We start from the raw sequence: 25759 nt of genomic DNA on the forward strand, positions 1-25759 counted from the left end.
TTCCCCTGCTGTCCCAGGATCGTGTTTCCTATGTAGTCACCACGTCTCCCCAGCCTCCTCTAGTCTGCACAAGTTTCAGACATTCCTCGCTTCTGATGACCTAAGCGGCTGTGAGGAGTGCCGGCTCAGGGATTTTGAGATGTCCTCATGGAGGACAAAGCCACTGCATGAGTTTCCCCACTGCTAAAACAAGTTTATGGGGTGTCAGCAGGAAGGCCACCGTTCGGCTTGGAATTTAGTGCCCCCTCTATCCCTAAACACCTACAACTAAAGGGCTAGTCACCGGCTTGTGGCTGGGAGAAAATGGAGGCGGCGCCTACTAGAAGGAAGTTAGGTAATGGGGGAGAGGTGATCTCAAAGGAAATATTGGAACTCCAGTCCTCTTCCTTTGCCACTATGCTGCCCTATCATGAGGTGAGCGGCCCCCACTAACATGTGCTCCTGCCACAGTGTAGGTTGCTGCACAGTGTAGGCTGCCACGTTCCTGCAGTACTGGAGCCAGAGGGCTGTGGATGGGAACTGCAGACGGAACCATCTTTTACTCCTTTAGCTATTATTTATTTACCAGGGGTACTGGTGCAGTGGCGGGAGACTGACTGCACGATGTGTTGTCATATCAGGCATGCTTGTTACCTCCTTCTCACAACAGAAGAGGAGCTTAAAATTATTTATTTTGGGCTGGAGAGATGGCTCAGCAGTTAAGAGCACTGACCACTCCTCTAGAGGTCCTGAGTTCAATTCCCAGCAACCACATGGTGGCTCACAACCATCTGTAATGGAATCCGATGCCCTCTTCTGAAGACAGTGACAGTGTACTCATACAAATAAAATAAATCTTTAAAAATTATTTTTATTTTATGCACATGGGTTTTGCCTGCAGCTGTATCTGTGCAAGGTTTTCAGCATTGGGGCTGCCATGTGGATGCTGGGAACGGAACCCGAGTCCTCTGGAAGAGCAGCCAGTTCTCTTCACCCCTGGCTGGGCCATCTCAGCTCACAGACACTTGTTTTATATGTTGTTTATAATGCAATAACATCACTTGGCTCATGGGCAATTTCAGGATGGTTGCAGTGTCCTGGAACTTGCCTAGCATCTTGAATTTTAGCATACCCATTCTCTGCTTCCCCAGAATGCTAAGGGTTAAATTTCAACCGCTAAGATCTTACCTAGAAGTCCGAGGCCCCTAGTATCTCACAATGTGACTTTATTTCAAATTTGTGTCATTGGAGAAGTTAAAGTCACACTGGAAAAAGGCAGGTTTTTACATCAGGAAGGCTTAGCATCCTCCTAAGGGCAGAGGTCGAGACAGTCGTGTGAACACCACAAATTGCCAGCAAGCACCAGAACCAAGAGAGAGCCTGGGCCAGATCCTCTCCCACAGCTCCAGAGGAAACCAGTCCTGCTAGCACCCTGGGCTCCTGGCAGCTGGGGTGAGAGGCAATTCCCGATGCAGTCTGACTCACTCAGCCATGCTGCTTGTCAGGGTGGCCTATGTAAATTAATACAAAGGCTAACTCACCTGGCTCTCCGAACTCCAGTGAAAAACAGTATTTAGCATAAAGAAAGAGAAAGCAGGTGTAGAGGAACATTCTAACAAAATCTTGGAAAACAGGTGCAAGCCAACACAATGCAATGTTTAGCATTCCACTTGGATGTGAAGAAGGTTTGGGGCAGTGTTTTCAGACTCCTCCATTTCCTCACAGAGCTTGCAGCCACCTGCAGCTCGGGCCAGCGCTGCTGCCAAGCACACCTGCGAGGGACAGCAATAGCTGCCCTTCTTGTATAATCACTGTCTTCTTTCGCATGCCAAGTACCAGCTCCATGGAAGCCAAACGCTACCCAGGTGCCCTCCACAGGGACTCCACAGGGATCCCTTGAGTCGCAGGAGACCTGGCCAGTCAGGTTAACTCCGTTTGGTATCTGTTTGTGGCTGGCTGTCCCACTTCCAGCACTACATCAACAGGTGGCCTGGTACACAGAAGTTCCTTACCAGTTACCGGGCCCTGAGCAGCCTCAGTGTGATTTCTCACTCCATAGGCTCCCCAAGCAAACTCTTTCAAAGGCACGGAGAGAACAAGGTGCCCTCTGGATTCAAACCATGAAGATTTGGGCTGGAATCCCACCTGTCACCTCACTCTATACCCAGCAACTTTGATGGACTTGATATGTAAGCACTGGATATCTAACTGTTTAACTGCAGGAGACAGAACTGGATCTGAAGTGGTCGCCTGGAAATCATTTTTTCCCTAAAAAAGCTCTGGTTCCTCTGCATCTTTATGCCGTATTAACACTCAAGAGAAGTCACTAGGCCACAGCAAGCTCGCCATACCTCTGGCCTGAGTGTATTCTACTTGTAGCCCCCAGAGCTCTATTATAATCCTTCAAGTTATTAAATAATCGTGGTGTTTCCCTTGGGATCACTTCTGGCAACAAGACACTGGCCTGAGTGAACCACTGACACAGCCCAGTGAGTAACACTTACATTTTTAACTTGCTAGAAGCAAACGGGTATGATATGCTTGTAGGGGAGAAACCAGAGAAACTACTGTGGTGTGTGCGTGTGTGCGTGCGTGCGTGTGTCTGTGTCTGTGTGTGTGTGTGTGTGTGTGTGTGTGTGTGTGTGTAGGTGTGTGTGTTTGTGTTTTAGGAACTGGATATCAAAAATATTCAAATAATTAGTGCCCGCTCCCCACCAACCCCGTAAAGGAGCAACTCTCTACCCCAACTCTAGTTTCTGTTTCAGGAGTGGCTACAGCCACAAGGAGAGAGCCAAGCACATGGCTGTCCTTTTGGACATTCCTGCAATGTAGGCTAAGCTGCTCTGGAAAATCCCATCTCTTCCTCCTACAGCTACATGACCTCGAGTGCCATTTCAAATAAAGTATGCTTCCACTGATGTTTGTGAACACAGACAAAAGCAGCTACAACCTTGCTTCCCCCAACCCCCCAAAAATACCCTTGCGAACCAACTGTAGTTGCTATGTAGGGTTATTTGTTTCTAAGGCAACAGCTTATGTCTAAGTACTAATGGCCTGTCCTTTTGCCAGGCAACAAACAGCCTTGTGATGCAAGTGCACCTGTCTGGGCTACGCGTTACTATGGAGACACTCCAGTTACTATGGCTACCATCACGCTAATCGCCTAGCAAAGGCAGACATACAGCAGTCTTCTCATAGAGCCCAGCTGCTTCACCCGTCTCTCGCCGGAGACTGATTGTCTAGGGCCTGTGATGGAACGCACAAGAACTTCATTAATGCCACGTTGGAAGGCTCACTCTGTGTGCCCTCCTGCAGAACAAACATCAGAACAGAGAAACCTGCAAGTGGACTGTAAAATTCCCCAGCCTTCTGACACCAGGCCATTCCCAATTAGCATAAATGTCTGCTCTGCTGGCAGCTTCTCTCAACTGGGTAGTTAACAAAAGAAAGGCCGCTACAGGGCTTCTGGAATTGCTAGGGGACTGGAGAGATGGCTCGGCATGAAGAGCACTGGCTGCTCCTTCAGAGGACCCAGGTTCAATTCCTAGCACTGACACAGTGGCTCAAACCATCTGTAATTTCAGTTCCACAGGATGCAATGCCCTCTTCTGGCCTCCACAAACACCAAGCATGCAAATGCTGCACAGACATAAATACAGGCAAGACAGGCGTACACATAAACAAACAAAGTAATTTTCAAAAGACTTCTTGGTGGGCCTCGTGACAAGTGCTAAGACTCTATCCTCAGTCTGAAATCCGATTCTTTGTTCTATAGGGCCCTTTCTTCTTCTAATCTACCACTAACGTGCTTTTTCAAACCGTGACAATCTACCTAACACTCCTCCTGTCATATATTTGTAAAAATGCATTCGTGACCTCAATCTCATGACAGACAGACACGTGAGGAGGGAAAGTGGCCACCGTTCTCAAGGCAAACACTTAGTAACTACAACAAACCCATCACTCAGGAGCCCGTCGACATGGAAACCGGATGACAACAACCGAGCCTGCCTTCTTTCAACAGCTCTACAGTGAGGCTAGGGGAAGGTGGAATCACCTGCTTGCCTCACCGCTCTCACCCAAACAAAGCGTGACACACAGAGGAATGATGGCTGTCCACTTTCCTCTGTACATGGTTCTACCCAGGAAGATGCTCTGCGGCCACACTCGCTCGCTTGCTCAGAACAGCAGAAGCGGTAAGCTTCCCAGGGAATGCATCACCAATGGATGTGCCTCCTCATCATACTTACTTCTTCTCGTTTGTCTGTAGCTATTTTTAAAACATTCATACGGCCTACTTAATTAGCTCTAGACACTGTCTCTGCTAAAATAACAAAACTCCAGGAGACTTTAAAAAAAAAAAAACATCCGATAACTGGGAGTTGCTTACCTTTGATAAGCCTGAGGAGTAGGAGGTGGGTGGTACGGTGTCTTTTTCAAAGCCTGAATTAGATTTTGTCTATACTCTGGGTCTATGCACCACAATGATCCTTTCCCAATACTCTGCAAAGAGAAATTAAGAGGAAAACGTATTAATACAGTACAAAGTATTTTACAGTGGGCAAACATATGGCTATATCGCAGTGTTTCTCAAACGTTTCCTGTTCATTTGCTAGTGATTTCTCAGACTGAGATGCTGTCCTCTGGCCACAGGACGCCACTAAATGCTTGTTACTCTTCTTTGCCCTGAGTAGGGCAGGTCAGACAACAGGCTGTTACCAGATTACATTGATGCAGTAATATGATTTTCATATCTGAACCACCCCAAAAACAGAATCCCTTATTTTTCAGTATGAATTTGGAAGAATACTCAGTCTCTTCCAAAAAATCTTTAACTTGGCTGACGTTCATGAGCGCTGAGGCAACCTCAAAGCTCTATCTCTACTCTAAACACCCCAGCTGTTTTAAACCACGTTATCCTGGCACGATCTTACAAAAATGGCAATGTAATCCACTCATTGTTTTTGGTGCCCCAGTCTGAAACTTGCTCACAAAAGAACATTTATGCTTGGAATGGAATTCATAATTACTTTCCTCTCAGAAACAAAAGACCTGGCAGCCAGGGCAAACCCAAGCCAGAATTCAATGTACTTTTTTAGGTTTATGGAGGGGGTGGTCCCTCAGCTTACAGCTCTGGTCTCTAGGAATCTTTAGAAGAGGTCACACTTTAAAAGTGTAAATTGGCTAAAACTGTTCCCTGGGGGAAGTAAGGCAGCTTCCCCCCCAGTCCCCCAAGGCCACTTTTGGGCTGGCTGGAGGCAACTGGTCTGAGATCAGCTTTAACAGTGGGTGGGAGTGGGGAACAGCTGCTCCCACCGCCCTGCTTTCAACTGGGTCAGTGTACCCAAGCCATTTGATAAATATTTACAGATTTGGAAAGAAAAGAAGCTAAATGACCTAGTCCCACTCCACCCATGCTACCCTGGTAGTTTCCCTCACTCTCCCCCACAAAGTCTGGTGGTGTCTTCCAACATTTAGAAAAGCAAACAGGAAAACCTTTAAACTAACACAGGGAGGAAAAGTACAAGGAGATCGCATGGAAGGACCACTAAAGCTAAGCCATTCCAAAAATCTCTGGAGAATTTTTCTGTTCTGTATTCTAGTTATCACGTCACCAAATAGTTTTCTTACAAGCCTTGTGCACTCATAGCACACGTTAAAATAATATCCCTGGTAACAGCAGGACACCTAGAGTGAACAGTTTGCAGTGTACTGGGGACAGGGTAGTCCTACAAAGCCATGGTCAAAGGCCATAACCCAAAACCATGCCAGTCACCCAGTCCCGGAGCATCTATGTGAAGATGTGTAAAGTTTCATCATCTGGGCAATCAAAGACCTCAGAGTCATCAACATTCACAGCCTTTCCTTTCGTGTCCATGTTTTCAGTCTGGCATAGTTTGCAGGGTTTGACCAGACTTTCCAAGGCAGGCAGGCTCTGGATCCTCTATCTCTTCTTACATGGCGTACTTTAAAGAAAGCCAAATGGTAAGGAGCCGGCAGGTGAGGGCAGAGCTGGGAAGACAGTGAGTTACCACACTGAAGTAAAAGAAGCCACCAAAGCACCCAGGAAGCTGCAGGTGGGAATGCTGGCCTGACCTTCTTCATCAAAGGATCCCAGTTAAGCCCTGAGCCAGGGGACCAGTGCACAGCATGTCCTAAGCTACATGAAGGGCTATACCCAATATGAAATAGAAACACTTCTGCCAGGAGGTAGCCCCTGCAACAGGAGCCTAGGGGTCTCTGTTTTCATCTGGTTTAATCTTTCACCTGGAAATACCCCCAACAAAGCAATCAGGCCTTCTTGGGTAAGCAACTATAAGCCAAGAATGTGTTCCTCCCAATCCCAACTCAGGTACCCTGTTTGTGATGCTGTAATATTATTTACAGATTAGAGAGAATAAAGCCCAGATCTGGGCAGAACAGTTCCCCAGCAAGTGATCCAGCTGCTGAGTGGAAGGCTGGAGACCAAGAATGGGAAGCCTGGAACCTCATGACCATTCTTATGTAGCTGCAGACGGTCACAGTGCCTAAGAAAGTCATGGCTCCCTCCCTGGTGAGAGACAGGCAACCGGCCCAAGGGATGGTGGGATATGAAACCCTAATGAAGTGGCCATGCCTGTGGTATCTAAAAGTACATGAAAGTTATCCAAGAGATCTTAATGAAGAGGACATACCTGACGAGACATACTCTGTAACCTTACATCTGGTGGGGTTTTTCATCCAGCTGTGGCATGGGAGAGAATCTTGTACACGGAAGGGTTTAAAATGGCCACTGCTCACATGTGTTGTAGTCTTGGCTGAACATATTGGTAAGTTTTTTTGGTATTCTAGGTTAACCTGCCCCCTTCACCGGTGACTCTCTCTGCCTCCTGTGTACCCTACACACCGGCTCTAACCACTGAAATTCCTTTACTCAGGAAGCCAATTCCCCTGACAACCATCTGGCTTCTTCCTGTTGCCTAGATCATCCAACCTACGTTTCTGAACTTAGTCAGTACATGTAGCTCCGTGTTAATGAGTACCGGCTGATTAACAATCCAAAGAAATGGATCCTGCCCTCACCCCGCAGAGGTCTGGGATCGCTGGTTCTTTCCTGCCCTAACCCCGCAGAGGTCTGGGATCGCTGGCTCTTTTTGTCTGGGGGGAATTTTGATTGTGTTTCTCACCAGACAGGTGCTGACTGAAACACTGCGTTTTAGTGTGTCTTACACTGGGACCGCAGGCATTCCAAACAAGGAAAGCAAAATGCAATGCTTCTTGGGTGTGCAACCCTGGGAACCCTGTCAGAGCCTCTGACAGTTTTAGGGGGAAGCTCTAGGCAGAGAGATCCGGGTTTGGGACAGTGAAGAAGCTGGAAATGCCCACAGTCACACCTTCTCTTTGGTTCATGCAGCCATTCATCCGGTTTAGCTAAAAACTTGTGAAATGGAAACACACAGGGACCAGAGGGCTCACGTTTCGGGAGTCGGGAAAACTTTACTGCATGCCTCTTGCGGAAGGGATGTAATTTGATTATAGTTGTATAATAACTCTGAGGGTCAGAGCATTTATGGAAATCTCTGCATCTCCTCTGAAAATGAAAATGCAAACCTTTTTAATAGAGATAACTGTGACGGTCACACAACATTTAATGTTAAGGAGTTCAAAACACCCTTCACTTAAGGGTGCATTTTCACTATACATTCACATGTATGTATATGAATTATGTGATCACATATGCACTTACACATACATACAGCATCCCCCCCAGAGAAAACCAATATACAAATAGGAGTGAGAAAATTAGTGCAAAGACAGTAAAAGTTAAATCAAGTTTTTCTATCTTTTTAATTAAAAGCTACCTGAGGAGCCACCAACAACTCCATTGATAATAAAAAACAAAAATCAACATACAAGAGGGAAAAAAAAGAAAAAAGTTTTAAGGGGAAAAAATTAAATGAGATTTACCAGGAAAAGGTCCACTCCCCCCAGACTTATGAAGAGGTCTGGGTGAGTGAGGGACCTTCTCTGCTGTTTCATTATCACCGTGGCCCAGAGCCTGGGAAAATGCACTGAGCAGTTAAACGTAGCAAAGTCAAATTCCTATGCTAGATAGAGAATTCCTACGGCAAAATGATTGTGTGTGTGTGTGTGTGTGTGTGTGTGTATGAGTGTGTGAGTGTGTGTGTATGAGTTTGTGTGTATGTGTATGAGTATGTGTGTATGTGTATGAGTGTGTGTGTGTATGAGTGTGTGTATGTGTATATGTATAGGTGCTTATGTGTATGTGTATGAGTGTGTGTATGTTTGAGTGTGTATGTGTATGTATGAGTGTGTGTGTATGTGTATGAGTGTGTGTATGTGTATATGTATAGGTGCTTATGTGTATGTGTATGAGTGTGTGTATGTTTGAGTGTGTATGTGTATGTATGAGTGTGTGTGTATGTGTATGAGTGTGTGTATGTATATGTATGAGTGTATGTGTATGTGTATGAGTATGTGTGTATATGTATATATGAGTGTGTGTATGTGTATGAGTGTGTATGTGTGTGTGTGTTTGCATGCGCATGTCTGTGCATGTACAAAGCTGTTTGCACTATGTGGAAAGGGCAGGAAGGGACAAGGATGCCAGCCAGCTGTCCTGCTCTATCACTCTGCCTTACCCTACAACAAAGTGTCATGGCTGACATCAGTCAGCAGCTCCAGAGATCCTCCTTCCTCCACTCTCCCAGAGCCAGGCTTAGCGGTGGGCACAGGCACCAGCCTGTCTCTTTACGTGTGTGCTGGGGACTTGACCTCAGGTCCTACGCTCTTACCTGCTGGGCCATCTCCCTAGCATTAGAGCACTAGATTGTCAACTTAATTTTTTCAAACTATATGACACTATGCCCTAACAGGTCATGAAACCAACGTAATAGGTCAGAACTAGGATTGTTTTAAAGGACTGGATAAAATCAAACAGAAAAGAGCAGAAAATACCGGTAGTAACATGCAATGAGATGTTTGTGTGTGCACATACATGCAAGCAACGTGTATTTATGTTCTGGTTAAAAGGTAGGATATGTCTAGCTGGGGGTCGGTCAACAGTGTTCGGCAAACATCAGTCTAAGGCAATATCGGCCGGGAACTTTGGTCCTTCTCATCCCTTTCCACGGTAAAGGTCTTTCCTGACAGTAAAGACAGACATACTCAATGTGGTGTTCAGGAGCTGTACTTGGGCAATGTGGCCATCAGGAGCCTGGTTTAAAATGAGAGGGAAGAGGGTGTGTACTCTCCGTGACCTTGAGCAACTTTTTGATGGTTCTCACATGCCATTTCTGGGGACACTTCCAACATTACCCAACCTTGATAATGACCAATCAATCAGCACTCACTTGTCTGTTCCTTCACGAGTTCCCTTCTTATCTAATTCATTGCCAGTCACCGAGGAGGAGACATTAATGAATAAAAGCCACACAAGAAGGGGGCTGCCTGCCTTCATGAAGCTTAGGTTCCACAGAGGTGTAAAGGTAAGCTTCCCACTAGCTGGGAAGCAAAAGGACAAGGACGCGCTGCTGTGTGAGGGACACACACACTGGCGGTGGTGACACGGCTTGCCCAGAAGTCTGGGTCAGACTCAGTAATCAGATCTAAAGACAACAGGCACTGAGTTGTGTAAGGGCAGAGGGAAGAGGAGGGAGAGGAGGAACAGGAGGAAGGGAAGGAGAAAGGGAGAAAGCTTTAGAAGAAGAAAGACAAGAGAAAAATCCAACATGCTGTTGAATTCCTAACCTTTGACCCCACCTACTAAAGGTATTGGTATTTGTAAGAATTTACTGGGGATGCTCAGTCTATGAATTCTTGAAGCTCTGGGTTCAATCCCCAATACTAAATAAAACCAGGCGTGGAGGTTAGGACCTGTGATCCCAACACCGGGAGGTGAAGGCAGGGCACCAAGAGATCAAGGTCCTCTTCAGATATAGGTTTGAGACCAGCCTAAGCTACAAAGGATCCTGTCTCACAAAGAAAGAAAGGCGGGGTGGGAATGAAGGGGGAAAATATCTACTGAACACAAACTTGGCCTCCCATCTTCCCTCTGTTGTACCCTCACTGACCCTGTAGCCAGCTCTGAAGTGGTCCAGCTCCTAACATTTCTATTGTCAACTGGTTTAGCTACAGCCAGGTTTGGTACACTTTTTCTTAAAGGGCCAGACAGAATCTTTCCATCTCTCAAGTCCATGGTCTCTGTTGTTGACAACACAGCTCCACCCTGGCAACCACGACAACACAAAAGCAAGCAGAAATGTAACCAGCGAGTGTGGCTGGGCTTCAAGGAGGCTTCATGTGCAAAGCCACTGCACCGCTGGCTCCCTCTGACCTAGAGCCTCACACTTGTGCTCAGGTTCAACTCAAAACCTCTATGGTTCCAGCAAGAGAAGGGCCCAGGTAAGGGGACTTTCTGATAAGAGATTTGGGCTGATCCTTCTGGACTCAGGGAGAGGGCGCCAATGGAGATCTAAGTCAGATGCTCCCAGACAGGGAGCCTGTAGGGAGCACCTGTAGGGAGGAGAGAGAGGGGAGATGAACAGACACACTAAAAGTCGTGTTCATCAGTAATGAAGCAATGAATCATTAGCGGGGCTGTGCCTCACTATGCCGTGTACTTGTGTAGTGCAATTTACAACACTTCTTGACCAAACTAAGGCACCACAGGGCCTACCATCCTCCATTTTGCGTTTGTATTACGTGCAGGGCCAACACTGACTGATTTTTCTGAGCCATAAAGCGCATTACTCAATAGTGTTTCAAAGGGCAGCCCTTAAGCTTGGTTGGCATGGAAACTTGAGTCCTAAAGACTGGAGTCCAAGTTTTACTTCAACTTCTCAGCTGTGTGACCCTGGGCAAGATAGTTAACTGCTCTGAGCTCCAATTTTCTGGTCTATAAATGGAACTGCTGTAACAACATCTGCTTCTTGGGCCTGTGGTGAGGATGAAACAAGACAACACTGGGCTCGGCACTTAGCAACAGCACAACAACTATCTGCTCTTGTTACCAGGAAGGGAAGGTCATGAAGTAAATGGCCATCTTGTTAACGCAGTTCTCCAAACACAGCTACAGCACAGGGGCAGGTACTGGTTAACTGTGAGATAATATAAAGGGCTTAAAACTCACACATCTGTGTGTGTGTGTGTGTGTGTGTGTGTGTGTGTGTGTGTGTGTGTGTGTGTGTGTCTGTCTTTGTATATGCCTGCCTCTGTCTCTCTGTCTCTGTATGTCTGTCTCTGTCTGTGTGTCTGTCTGAGCTAGGGAGCTGGCTAAATGGTTGATTATGAGGGCAGGGTTTGGATTCCCTGAATCCACAAATGAGCATGAGAGTTGGTCAATAACTCCAGCCTCAGAAGGCGGAGACAAAGGCTCCCCAGGCAAGCTGGCTAGGAGCAGAAGCCATAGTGGTGAGTGCTGCGACCTTGCCTCAACTAATAGAGTGTAAAAGCAACCATGAATGAGTCCAGACATCAGTGTCAGCACCACCCATGCACATATACCCCACACACATGTGGTCATACATATGCAAACATGCATCTGCACATACATAACATACATCCACATATACACGAGGAATAAAATGTAATCACACATAGAAGCTTGCTTGAGGTTACTTCTCACCGGTCTAGAGAAGGCATTTGCTCAGATGCAGACGGTAGAGGAAGGGATGGATGAGAGTGGAGCAGAAGCTTTACAGAACCATCCAGTCACAGCCAGTCACAGCCAGGACAGTCAGTGAGAGGCTGAGCTCTGTCCCCATGCACCTCCCGGGGTGTGTGTGTGTGTGTGTGTGTGACGTGTGCGAGTTTTGGGCTTCCTATCAGAGGTCTCTGCTCTGAAGAGCAGCCCCACAGCCCCTCCTGGACAGGGTGGGGAGCAGCCTGGCTCAGAGGAGAAAGTAAAGAGCAGAGGTTCGGGAAGGGCTGCACAACTGGGAATGGGTGGAGGTGGGAGGCTCTGGGCCCCTGTGCTCTATGTCAGGAGATGCTCTCACATAGCAGTTGGAAACCATTAAGTTCACTCACCTGCCATCAGGTAACACTAAGCTTTCTGGAGGGGCCTCAGCTGGAATTTCTATCATGTTGCCACATAACACATGGACAAACTTTGCCCGGGTTCAGGAGGCTAAAAGTCTGGACTGGTCCAGGTTCCTTTCACCCCGGTGACTGGCTAACCCCTGGGGCCTACCAGGCTACAACATAGCTTCCTACACACTGGGCCTGGTTCTCCTCTCAGTTTGCACTCAGATCCTCAAGTTCAATCTGCCAGGAAGCTGGGGAAGGGGGCAGTGGTTGGCAGTAGTAGCCTCAGAGCCAGTCCCATCATGCTCACTCAGCCTAAGCTAAGGGTGTTTCTTGGGCTATGTGGGAAGCAGGCCACTTAACGTCATTTGTGGGGAACAAAAGGGCAAGAGATGCTGGGCGAGGTGCAGAGAATCCATATTCCTAGTGCAGGGCCTCTAGAAGAAGGCAGGCCATAAACTATAAAGGAATACCTCTAATGGCCAAAGGAGGCCACAGGACCATCAAGGTGAGAAAAGATGAGGCCTGAGGGAAGAGAGCCTTAAAGCTGCACAGCGCATGTGCACACACTCAGCTCACGCCCCCAGTGCACCGCTGGCTACCCACAGCCCCTGCCACCAAGGTACTGACGCCTCTTGCTACATCTCTCTGTGGCATAGAGTGCAGCTCCTGAGGTTGAGAGGTCACCATTTTGTGCCTGCATGGCCTTAAGAGGGAACCAAGGGTGATGCCAGAGCTTCTCTGGAGAACATTCTAGAAGGGGGGCCCTAACAGCATGTGCGCGTTCCTGCCTGCATTGCTAAGACGCTGTGCTACTTGGGTTGGAGGTTGTGTTCTTCACACGCTTCTTCATCTGCATGTCAGAGATAGTCTTTCTGGTCCCTGCGATGCCGGCAAACACAGAGCACTGGGAGCCACACCCAGCCCACAAGAGCCAGGAAGTCCATTTAACTTCTCTGGTAACATTAGAAGTTACACAATCCTGGGGAAGGGGGTGGGGAAAGAACAGAGAGAAGTCATTCTAGCAAGTGGCCATAGTGTCCAGATGTGGGCCTTGAGACATGGGGGAGAGCAAGGTAAACAACACTAAGCACAGAACAGACCCCCAGGAGCACTTTGGGTCTTTCCACAATTTTATTGGCTGCAGTCTAAAGGCACTGGGGGAAACCACTGGGGAAAGTAGAAGAAGAACAATGACAGCAGAGTCTCCTCCAGAGAAAGCCATGCCCCTCCTCTAACAAAAAGACTAGAGGCAGAAACTTAAAAAGAAAACACTGCAGCTGGACGTGGTGCAGCACATCTTTAATCATAGAAGCAGGTGGAGCTCTGGGAGTTCGAGACCAGCCTGGTCTACATAGGGAGTTCCAGGACAGCCACAGAAACATAAACTGTGACTCAAAAGGAGAGAGGGAGAGGGAAAGGGAGAGGGCGAGGGAGAGTGAGAGGGAGAGAGAGACAGAGACACAGAGAGAGGGACAAAGAGAGGGACAGACAGAGACACAGAGAGGGAGGGAAAGGAGGAAAGACAGGAAGGAGGGAGGGAGAGAGAGATTGATTGATTGATTGATTGATTGATTGATTGATTTCTTAAGCATCAATAGTTTGGAGAAGTTTGTTTTTACCCCAAAGTAACCACTTCTCACTCAACACCCTGTCCAGAGAGCCAGGATACTGCTGTAGGGAGCAGGAAGGCTAAGCCCCTTAGCAAGGGAAGTTGGATTTGTGGTCGCAGTCGGCCCCAGTGCAGGATATTCCAAACCCATAGACAATGTGTCCTCTAAGTATCAGAAAGAGAAAAGCTTACACTCCTGCCAATACGCACACTATGGCTTTAGATGGAAATCACCTCTAATGTGTCACCTACCTATGCCATATGCAAATCCGTGAGCTCTGTGGTGGCTCCAAGGTCTCCCAGCGCTTTAAGAGGTGCACTCAAGTCACTAAATGATGCCTGTTCACTGCAGGTGCCCAACTATGAAGGAGAAGTGGGGTAGCAATTCTTTTACACACCCAGCATGAAGACTGCAAACTCTGCATTTAGAGTGAAGGTGTGTGTGTGTGTGTGTGTGTGTGTGTGTGTGTGTGTTAATCTATGCAGAAAGAATCAATAATTTCCTTGCATTAATACCCTTAAGTAAAACCAAAGTAATTTTAAAAGGTGATTAAGATCAAATTAATTTTCAGGAGAAATGCACAGAAAGGGCGAAGACCCATCTCATCCTGCCATTTCTCTGCCAACCTCCAAGGTCAGTGTCAGCAGCATCAGGCCTGTGAGCCCACATCTGCATCTGCACACACAGACACACCAGTTACAGTCAGTTAACTGTAAAACAAGAATAACAATAAAGACTGGCAAGATGGTGCCAAGTGTACTATCACACCTGATAAACTGAGTTCAATTCCTGGGTCTCACAGGATAGGAGAACTGACGTAATCTTGTTGTCTGTCCTCTGACTGTTACACACCTGCACGGGCGCACGCAGGCGCGCGCACACACATACACACACACACAGAGGTATGCACATATACATATACACACCCACAATAAATATGCAAATGCAATAAAAATTTAACTACTGTGGGACGCACATGCATCTCTTTTCGTAGTAAGACTTGTTAGTACTAAATTTAACAGACTTTTTATGTTTAACTTAAGAAAAAGCTAGTCTTGCTAGGTAGTCCAGGCTGGCCTCAAACTTGCAAGCAAATTACAAAGAAGACAAGCAGAGGAATAAAGACCTGTGTCTGAGGCGGTTAGGAGTCTCTGTGAGTCAAGTGCTTCATTCCCAAGCTCATTAGCCCGAGTGGGAAGCCCAGAAGATACACTGAGGAGAGAACGAATCCTCAGAGTCGTTGTCATGTATGTTCTGTCCCTGTCTGTCTGTCTGTCTGTCTGTCTGTCTCTCTCTCTTTCTCTCTCTCTCTCTCTCTCTCTCTCTCTCTCTCACACACACACACACACACACACACACACACACACACACACACATAATAAACAGACAACAAAATCTAAGTCCTGTACATGACTGCTCTTGCCCTGCCGTTTTATCGTCTAAACAGTGAACGGACTTAAAGCTAAGAGATGTCAAGAGTAAAAGGCAGCACTCAGAGCATTTGCTCAGAAAACTCTGGTTAATTTTGGAAGATAAGGACCCAGGAAGGACGCTATAAAGAAGTTGTATGAAGTGGAGCAGGAGGAGCGGGGCTCTGGCTGACTTTCCACTCCTTCCCGTACGTACCTCTCTCTGCCAGCTTTCGGTGACTCAGAACCGGCAATAATAGTTTATGAGGGCAATTACAGCCGGCTGGAGTCTGACATGATAACACAGACACCCCTGGATGGATTACAACCAGCCCTCCCAGGGCCACTCTATCTTTCGGTTACCCATAGTTACTCATTTATTTTTAAATGTCCCAGTGTGATCTTATCTAATTGGCACCTACAACTTGATCACCTTTTTTCCAAAACCCGACGTTGCTGGAAGCAGCAGGCCACACTCTGAGTGGAGATGAAGGTGGGCAAGGCATTAGGGCCTTTTGCTAAAAATAAATTAAAAAATCACAGGACTTGAGTTCTGAGTTAAACAAAGTCACCGGGCTCTATGCTAGTTTGCAGGGAGTGGCCAGGGCCCACTGGTAACCACGGACACACCCTTTCTGGCCAAGACCAAGACCTTCCTGGGAATTCATGAGCTCTCGGTCTCAGCATGTACTAATCCCACTTTAAGGAGAAACTGCCATCCCAGAGACTCTAAATCCCAGCCCAGGTAGTCTAATTGTGAAGGACAGACAGTCTTCAACAGTGTTTGTACACGGACCTCACCCATGTGGCACCACACTACTAAGACAGACCGGAAACCATCTAGGACCCATGTAGAGAACAGCCAAAGGGTCAAAATCGGGAAAGTATTGCAGGGTCTTTAGAGTCTACTAAGTCTTGGTTAAAATGGACAGAGCCAAGAAAAGGAGTGAGTGGCCAAAGTAGGCACCGGGGAGGCAAACTGCCAGCCCCAAGCTTCAAGGGGGAACAGGAGCCTTGTCTATGGCTGGCACATGAACAGGAGAGAAAGGAAGATGGAGGCAGGGAATGCGGGAATCCCACAGTCCCACAATCGATGGTAAGGGTGTTCACCTGGCCCTAGGGCAGCTCACTATGGGGTGCCAAGAGTGGAGGCCAGAGCCTCTAAATGCAGTGACTTAAGGAAGAAGGCACATACCAGTCAGCTGCCTCCAAATCCTCCCCTTACTGGGGCATGTGCCATCTCCTAGAGGCCTCTTTTGGGAAATTTCAAAGTCAAACTGTCCCACGCCACCCTACCCCTCTACTGTATTGGTCATTTTTCCAGTGCGTGTGATAAAATACACTGAAAGGAGCAACTGAGAGGAGAGAAGGTGTGCTCGGCTCACACACGCCATGACAGCAGCAGACGCCTGGGCACGGGAGCTTAAAGCACTGGCCACACCATGTCCACCGCCAAGACAGCAGACAGTGGTATCTGTGTTCATTGCTTTTCTTCCCATGCAGATCAGGACCCAAGGCCTGGGAACGGTGGCTTTCTTTAGTCTTGCTCTTTTGGGGTGGGTTTTCCCACTTCATTAACCTAATCAAGATAATAATAATAATCCTTCACAAGCTCGCCCAGAGGCTAACCTCATCTAAATAATCCTCCACAGGTATGGGAGGAAACATGCCTTCTTAGGGGATTCTAGATCCAAGGAAGTTGATAATATTAATAACTGTCACAGCCCCCTCCTTCTCCCAAATGCTGTTTCTGTGAGTCTTGTTAGTGAGGGCCACCAACATCAGTATTTTGCTGGGTTTTGGTGCCAGGCACGTGGAGATTCACCTAGACTACAAGCACACAGTCTGTCAGACCCTAACATGGCCAGACGGGCACCTTGGACAGCACAGCTGTTCACCAACCTCTCTGAGCTCACCTGAAAATTCACAGCAACCTGAGGACAGAGAACCTAAGTCCTGCAGGCTCGTCCCTTTGACTGACAGCTGGCAATCACTCAGGGTACCCCAACGGCCAATGGAAAGCTGTTGGTGAGAAAGGTTTCAGGTTGTTTGTGGTAATTTTATGCAAAGAATAGTGAATGCACTCTGTATACGGCCGAGTCACCTGGAGTAAGGCTCAGCCCTGCTTACGACCCAGATGCACACTCTTTCAAAGAGGCTGGCAAAAGAGCTTCAAAGAGACAGCAGTCATGACACCACTCACATTCACAGACCGTGTGCCCAGTGTGCTCTCCACTGCGTGACACTTGTTATTTCATTTAACTCTCCCGGTCTGGCAGGTGGGGAGTGTCCGGATAAGGAAATTAAGTCTCAGATTAGTTAACAGACTTGCCTGGGGTCAATGAAAGCCATATCAAACATGTAGCTGCACCCTCACCCCCAAAACACATCATGACACATATCACGATCAGGCAGCAGCCTCAAATCACAGTTAATATTAATATGGCCCATTATAATGAACAATGGACATCTCAGAATAGGAGTGCCACACAAGCTTGTCCTGATATGTGGTGTACACACACACACACACACACACACACACACACACACATACACACACACTCACTCACAGAGGGAGAGAGAGAGAGAGAGAGAGAGAATATTTCTTAAAAACACAAAGCCAATGGGACTGCAGTACTCACTGTGACGTGTGACCATCTACGAAAACATCACCTCTCCACTCATATGGCAAATTCTGAAGGGTGATCACATACCTCAGATGACTCTAAAAGACCCCATAACACAATCTGAGAAGGTCTCTTAAAAGTATTTATAGACATAAAAAACAAACCGTGGAAGGAGGGGACCTGGTGCAGGTCATGGAGAACAAGAGGCAGGGGCTGCGTTCAGAGCTGCATGCACCCTCAGGTGAGCTATGACAGACCCAGCTCTGCCACAAGGGTTTCCAGCTATGACTAGGAGGCTCCCAAGGCTCGCACATCTGCATAAGGGGCTACACCAAGGTAAACTACATCTCTGAAAGTGGGGACAACTTGCACACATTTGCAATTTTTCTGTATCCTCTTGGCAAGAAAGTGTCTTTTAAAATGTGTGCTATTTAAAAAAAAAAAAAAAAGACTGTGTAGAGAAATGAAGGGGAGAAAAGAGAAAGCCAGAACCTTTGGTTCTTTCAGAATTATCTAGAATAACCAAGGATGGTGGCACACACCTATAAAACCAGCACTAACTAGGGAGGCAAAAGCTAGACCAAGAGTTCAGTCATTCTTGGCTACTTATCAAATTTGAGGCTAGCCTGGGCTACATGAGACCCTGCTTCAGTAACAAAACAAAAAGCAAAAACAAACAAACAAAAAGAAAACAGGGGGGAAACCCTACAAAACCACATGGAGACTTGTGTCAACTGGATCTAACTGGCAAAATGAACACCTGGGGCTCTGGAGGGGGCTCAGTCCAGTGTTGGCTGCAAAAGCCTGAATCTGAGTCTCCTCAGCTCCACATACAAAACACTCCCGGCTGGGGAGGCGGGGACGGCTGAGCAGAATCCTAGATCTCCAGAGCAGCGAGCAGAACCAAGGAAGCTCTGATGCTTATCTCTGGCCTCCACACACAGCAACCTGTGCTAGGGACGTGGTTTTACAAAGAGCTTGCAAATGCAAATCCCAGCACACAGCTTTAAAAGCTATGGTGACAGCATATGCCGAGGGCCTGTAACCCAGCAGACAGGAGAGTCACTGGGTTTGCTGGCCACTGTCCAGTTTCAGGTTTAGTGAAGACCCTGTTTCAAGGAGTAAGGTAGGGAGGAGGAGAGAGATAGAACAGAGCATTGAGCGCCTCTAACCTCAGAGTGAGACATTCCTACACACAGGCAGTCTCAGCTCCCTGGAATGACTCCATGGCCCGGGGTGGGGGCAGGGGAGCCCACATACAATAGTGAGGACAGGAATGATGCTTTGGGAAAGAGCCTTTCACTTTTGTACCCTCTTCTAAGCATGGGAACACGGTTATCAACTGCTTAAAAATAAAGACTCTCAACACTTGAATGATCTGAGGTTCTGACTGAGACTTTATTTGGGGGAGGGGTTGTCATGTAGCTGAGACTGACTTCACACTCGCTCTGTGGATGACGATGACTGTGACCTCCTAATCCTCTTGTCTCCTGCCTCCAGAATCATAGGTGTGCACTATCATATCTGGTTTATGGAATGTTAGGAATTAAACCCAGGGCTTCATGTATACTAGGCAGGCACTCTACCAAGGGAGCTACATCACGAGGGATGAAAAGCGATCTTTAGACATTAACAAGCCTCCTCCATGACCCACTTGACCACTGCGAGCCTCACTGATCCCACTAGCACTGTGACTGAGCCAGGTGGTCAAGGAGCGTGTATACACACACACACACACACACACGCATACACACCCCTACCTGTGCCCAGCAGAGCATGCGGCTTCTTTCCCACACCAAGGTTTCATTAAGACAATCTATCCACAGGATCCCTTCCTCACAGTCTTCCTCTCTGGCTTCTCTAAAGGGAAACACCAGAGAACCATGGGGAAAGGTGGAGGCAGGAGGCAGGGCTTTATCCCAGACCTCGTCCTATTGGGCTCAGTGCTGCATCTACTTCTCAAGGTTCTGGTCCCTTCTGACCACCGAGAAGCTCGGCTGCTTTTTTTAACCCCTGCATCCCCAGAGGGTAAGAATGTGCCCTTGCTCAGCCTGTACCCACTTCCCTCTAGTGTGCACACACAGTCCCAGGCTGCTCTCTCTCTCTCTCTCCCTATGCTTGCCCACAGCTGGGAACTAGTCCTTTATCAGATTCCCCTCAGTTACTTCACTTCAGGGAGCCGTCAGTCTCCTGCCAGGACAGTGACTGACAAGCTAAAACCAGAACTGATTACCCTAGAATTTTACTCTTAGAATCTACATACCCCAATAGGTACATAGCAATTCCTATGTGATTTAAGTCATGGACAGGCAGGAAATAGGCCACCCGTACTTCTGCAATAATTCACTGCATGGCGTACCTTGGAAGAGCAGAGCCGTCGGTGAGGTAAGCTGTGGAACATGGAACTCCATTACAGAATTAGAGAAGTATGTTGTTGCTAAAAATACCTGGCAGGGTTCCTTTCTAAGGGTATCACATCCATCGCTACTATGGCTCCGAGCTGCTCAGATGGACATAAAATCTGCATTTAGAGCCAACTGAACAGCAGCCCAGAAGTCTGTGATCCTACGGCAACCACTGATAGGACCCTCACCTGAGACCCTGTACAGGGCTAACTGCACTCACAGGGTCTGAATTCGCCTACTGTAAGAACACCACCCGATCATGCTTCATAAGAACACTTAGCTGCCACAACCGGAAGATCTCAGGTGTTCTGTTGTGGCTCAGGGTACGGGCAGGAGGAACTCAGAACATGACTAAAATCTCTTAAGTGTGGTTCTATGAGCTGTCTAATGGTGGGGAGAGGAGGCACGAGACTCTCTAAGGGGCATAAGAGGGGACTGGGAGGGGAACGGACACAGGACACAGCATACTCAGCATATGCATATTGGTCTCCTCTGCAGTAAAAAGATGGTGCCCATGACCTCACACATACCAAGCTAGCACCCCCAGTGCTGGGACTGTGGAGGCACGTATCACCCCCAGCTTACTTTTCAGACTCTGAAGGAATGTTTCAGTCGGGGCTGGTCAGGAGCAAGGCTCTGAGGCTTTACCTAAGGCCAAAAGATCAAGTGCAGGCTTATCAGGCTTCATGGGAACCCTGAGTTCCCACAGTGGGCGGTGCCAACTTCCCAGGGGTGAGCCTGTTGGTACAAGCCCTGAAGTTACAGCATTTACACTTAAGTATTTTGCAACCAGTATGAAGTGAGGGAACACGTAGGCAGAATGTCTTTCTTGGGAAAGCAGGACGAGATCTGTCTAGGGTAGCCTTAGCCTCTTATGGCCTCCCTGTAGGCACACAGCATGGGTGGCTGATTAACTACTATTCCTTAGCTCATCCGTAAGACTCAGAACACTTGTTTCCCTTTTTCCCCAGTTGTCTGTCTGTCTGCCCCCCTGCCGTGTGTGTGTGTGTGTGTGTGTGTGTGTGTGTGTGTGTGTGTGTGTGCGTGTGTTATGCATGGGCATGTGTGTGCAGGTGTGTGAGCCCACGCTTTCATGGGGATCAGAGAAAGATGTCTGGGGTCCTGCTCTATCGCATGCCGACGTTCCCCAGACAGGAGCTATGCTGGTGGCCAGCAAGTCTCAGCCATTCTCCTGTCTCCTCCCCTTACAGGCTTGCTTGACCTGACAAATAAGGGACCCAGGGCTTCATGTATACTAGGCAGGCACTCTACCAGCTGAGCTACATCACCAGAGATGAAAGAACGATCTTTAGACATTAACAAGTCTCCTCCATGACCCCCTTGACACTGCAAGCCTCACTAATCCCACTAGCACTGTGACTGAGCCAAGTGTCCCAGGTACTCAAGGAATATGGAAGCCACTGCAAGAGGTCACATGCACGCCCCTTTCCCGCCCCAGGGCTCACCAACTGTAGTTTAACTTTTTATTAGTTCTTTGTGAATTTCACATCATGCACACCAATCCTACTCATCTCCCCCACCCTCATACTCACCTTCTACCCCTTGCAACCTCCCCTCCAACAAAGAAAAGAATCTCCTTGTGGAAACCGTACTGTCCTGCAGTCTACCCTTTTGCCCAAATTTCTTTGCTTTCGAATGTTCACTGCAGTGACTCATTGGTCTGGTATGAGGCCTCCCTCTGTCTTCTGGTACTCTGTCAATATTGGAACCTTAATGGGACTTCTCTTGGATATCCTGTTGTTCTCCTATGTCATGGAGATCCTGTAGTTTTGGATCTGTGGACTGACCCCTATAGCAGTTCATCGGTGTGGTAGATATTGGGGTGGGCCAATTCAAAGTCCTGGATCTGGGCCTGAATGGTATCTAAGCTGGTTAGCCCACCCGAGGGGCAGTTTACCTGCAACCCCTGCTGCCCCGCCAGCTCTACCCTGCTGCCCAGGCAAGGTGTAGGCCCGCTCTCCCAAGTGCTGCAGTTGATGGAAGGCAGGGCCCCAGGGTTCACTAACCTTTAAGATGGGTACTGGAAACTGGGTCTTTGTGATTACACCTCTTATCTACTGAGCCATCTCTCTAGTACCCATTTCACTTTTGCTCAGTAACAGGTGTGCCCCGTGTCTACCACACAGCAGACATTTAAATCACACCACAGCAGAGGCAACTGAAGAGAATCAAAATTTGCTATTTTACCACGTGAATGTTTTGACTTCAACTCGCAAACGCTTGACTATTCAAACTATCGACAAAGTCAAAGACACACAACACAAACTAGAATAAGATGCTATGAGAATAACATACATACTATAAGCACTGCCCAGGGCAGGATGCCATGAAGGAACATATAAGACTACACAGCAGCCTATAAAACAAGTCTGGCAATCTCACGAACAGTGCATGGGCCACCTAACGGATCCCTAAGGCCTTTCTCAAGCGAATAAAGCCATAGGTCTTCAAAGAGACATGTTCAAGAATGTTCCAGGAAGCTTTACTAATAATTCCTAGAAACTGGAAATAGCCCGGGATCTGCCAAGAGGTAACCAGGCAAGCATATCACGATGCGTGCGGGAAGCGTGTCCTCAGGAATCACAGAACTAACTAAAGTGTAAGTCCCCATGGCTCCTTCACCATTCCCAGAAACAATATGCTGGGCGGAGGAGAGGGCTCAATGGGGAAGGCACTGGGCACACACAGCAGCCTCACTGTTCTCTTAAGTTTACATACAGTTGGTGTGGCGAGGAGGAGGGGTGTTGAAGTCTTTATCAGGCTTTGGAGACAGTTCCCATACCTACGAAGCCTTCTCCAGTCCAGGTCAAAACACGCCCCCACCAGTATAATTTAACTCTGTAAATTATGTCCAAACAAAGTTGATTAAAAAAATAAAAGCAAAATTTTTATTACTATTATTAAAGTTTAGGGGCTAGCGTTGGTTGGGTGGTTGAGAGCACATATGCAGTCATGAAACCTGGCATGGGGCGCACACCCATAATCTCAGAATCAGAAGTGAAGGCCGGCCTGAGCTACATGAAATGTTCTTTGGTTGGGTTTTTTTTTTCCCCCTTAAATCAAGGCTTATTAGGAAAATGAATAATTTCGGGTCTTGAAATAGAAAATGTAAGAGAAGCTTTGGCCACAAGGAAGTAGTTACAGACTAGAAGGGACACCTTCAAAGTGCATAAAATGCAGCTTGGAAGGGTCTCATGGGCTGAATCTGCGATAATTTGAGCATCAAAATAATGGTGGCAATTGATTATAAAACACTGCCTGGAGAAAACCCCATGAGTCCACAGTGAAAATCACAGAGAGGGATTTATTCCCCACCATTAGAAGCAGTTATTGTACTAAACTTTTTCTGTAAAAAAAACTGGTCCTTACAGTTCCCTGTTAAGAACTATGGGTGAGGGGCTGGGGATTTAGCTCAGTGGTAGAGCGCTTACCTAGGAAGCGCAAGGCCCTGGGTTCGGTCCCCAGCTCCGGAAAAAAGAACCAAAAAAAAAAAGAAAAAAGAACTATGGGCGAGTGATAAAATTATCAGTTGCCATCTTTTAACTCCCATCAAAATGATCCAGGCAGAAGCTGTCAGCGGGTGCCCATGAGATCCCAGAGCAGGTCCCCGAGGTGTGCAGGTCCCCGAGGTGTGCATCCTCAGGTCAAGGCAAAGCCCACCAGCGTCCAGAGGAAACCTGCCTAGAGCAAGCTCAGCTTCTGTAACGGAACGGCCCAGAGCGATCTGATGGGCTGGGTATCACCTGGCATTAACTGCCAACTGCTTAATGAAATGAATGGGACCTTGGGTCATGGAGACCTGACTGACAGAGGACACTGGGCCACGTTCAACAGCTTCATAAGGAAACAGGTACACTTGCATCTGGCCTTGGATGCAGGGGACAGGGACAGGACAGCAACAAAGCAAAACAGCAGGAAGTCATTGAAGGCTTTGTTAGTTACCTAGAGAAACCTGAATGCTGTATGGATGAGATGCTGTGAGGAATTGCTTTAAGTTTCCCAGAGAGGACAGCAGTGCTGTGGTTATAGAGAGAAACATCTGTTCCTGAGTTCCACGCTGAGCTTATAGGGGCAAAGAGTTGTTCTCCCAACTTCAATGTTACCTGAGGGTTTGTGGAGATGGAGACAGCTCGGATGGGAAAGTACTCACTACACAGGAATGGAGACCTAAGTTTGACTCCCAGGACCCCATGGTGGAGAGGCACTAACATACTCATGCAATCCCAGCACTGGGCAGGTAGAGACAGACAGATCTGGGGCTTGCTGCCTGCCCACACCAGCCTGCTTGGGAAACCCCGGACCAGTGGAACACCGTGTTTCAAAAGACCAAGATGGATGGCTCCTGAGGAAAGGACACCAGAGGTTGACCTCTGGCCTTTACATGTCTGTACACCCAGAGAGACCCATGTGTACACACAACAATCTTACTGTTTAAGTCACACACACTCTGGTGCTTTTTCGTGGTCACCCTAACCACTGACACAATAGTGCTGTTTTCTGAGGGCCCTCGGTTTCCTGGAACCACCCACCTCACTTCCTTTTGTGTTAATTAGCCCATCAGACTGGACCATGAAGCTCCAACCAGCGAGAGGAGGTGCACTCACCACTGGAGTGAAGAGAACATCGGTCATTTTAGGGAGTGTGTCTGCTAAACCAGTTTGGGTTCCAGCCGCACCCTTTTGCAAAAAGAAATCACCCCGCCTGCCGAATTACTTTCTCTCTGTCTGTCTGTCTGTCTGTCTGTCTGTCTGTCCCTTTGTTCAGCACCAAGATTATTCTTTCCCCAACAATAGGGAAGAGTTCCGGATCAAAGCAGAAAGCTGGCCCCTGACTCAGTCGGAGGGACAGTCTCAGCTCCCTGGTGACACTACCCATCCTCGGACACAGAGAAGCCTGAGTCTCAGGATATGGCAAGTGTGCTGGGCCTCGTGGGTGGGAGCTGCAGACAGCTACTCCTGCAGTCTGGAGGATGCCAGACGACTGCTACTTTAGCTGAGGAATACCCCAACTTCTGCAATTACAGACTCTCTCTTGTGTACCCACAGGGCTCTTCTGAGAGCCAGACATGTCTGGGGACATCTCTAGCAGCCTGGGAGGAATCCTGGGACAGACACTTAAAACACACCAATCTGTGTGCTGCTGAGGGATCAGGCACCATCAGACTTCCTGTCACTGCACTGTGATGTTTCAGACTCAAGTTCTTTCTCCTTGAAATAAAAGAAGCATTCTTGTTCTTATCATTGTGAGAGGGAGCCCAAAGAATATTTCTTTCATACCATGAGGTTTCTACCTTTTTGGAAGGGAAGAAAATGAAGATAAACTGGGAAAAGGGCAGAAGTGAGGTCGTGGCTTTCCTCCCACCACTGGAACCAGGCCTATATTCTGAGACGAAAGGTCAATTCTAGCCTTCAGAAGGCGAGCATTGGGTAGGGTGTTACAGACCAACACCCCTACCCCACCTCACCCACACAGATGGCCCCCTAATCTGGTATTTAAAGGAGCCTAAGTGTCCCAGGGATATAATCCCTCCCCGGCCCCCCGCCATGAAGAATGGCTGCTCCAGGGCGTGGGCAAGGGCATTACCCACCACACACTCAGCTCTACAGAGATAACAAGCTCACTTCTGGTGCAGACTGGTACTTCCCATGCCCCCTCATAATACTAAGGCCTTTTGCTGC

The 25759-nt window shown here is 47.8% G+C and overlaps 1 protein-coding gene and 1 long non-coding RNA gene across 20 annotated transcripts in view; one reads left to right on the forward strand and one right to left on the reverse strand.

The window, feature by feature from the left end:
- The window catches only part of Foxn3 (forkhead box N3), a 380376-nt gene that overhangs the window by 155702 nt on the left and 198915 nt on the right, over positions 1-25759 (reverse strand). For all 19 annotated transcript variants that reach the window (XM_008764802.4, XM_017594165.3, XM_017594166.3 and 16 more), the window contains one exon: positions 4370-4482. In XM_008764802.4, coding sequence (XP_008763024.1) covers positions 4370-4482 — 113 coding nt within the window. The remainder of the gene's footprint in view (positions 1-4369; positions 4483-25759) is intronic.
- Positions 940-25325, forward strand: LOC102550790 (uncharacterized). The gene is made up of 2 exons (XR_593158.4): positions 940-4175; positions 6367-25325. It is a non-coding gene; the product is annotated as an uncharacterized LOC102550790 (long non-coding RNA).

The sequence above is a fragment of the Rattus norvegicus genome, chromosome 6 (assembly GCF_036323735.1).
Source record: "Rattus norvegicus strain BN/NHsdMcwi chromosome 6, GRCr8, whole genome shotgun sequence".
NCBI lineage: Eukaryota > Metazoa > Chordata > Mammalia > Rodentia > Muridae > Rattus > Rattus norvegicus.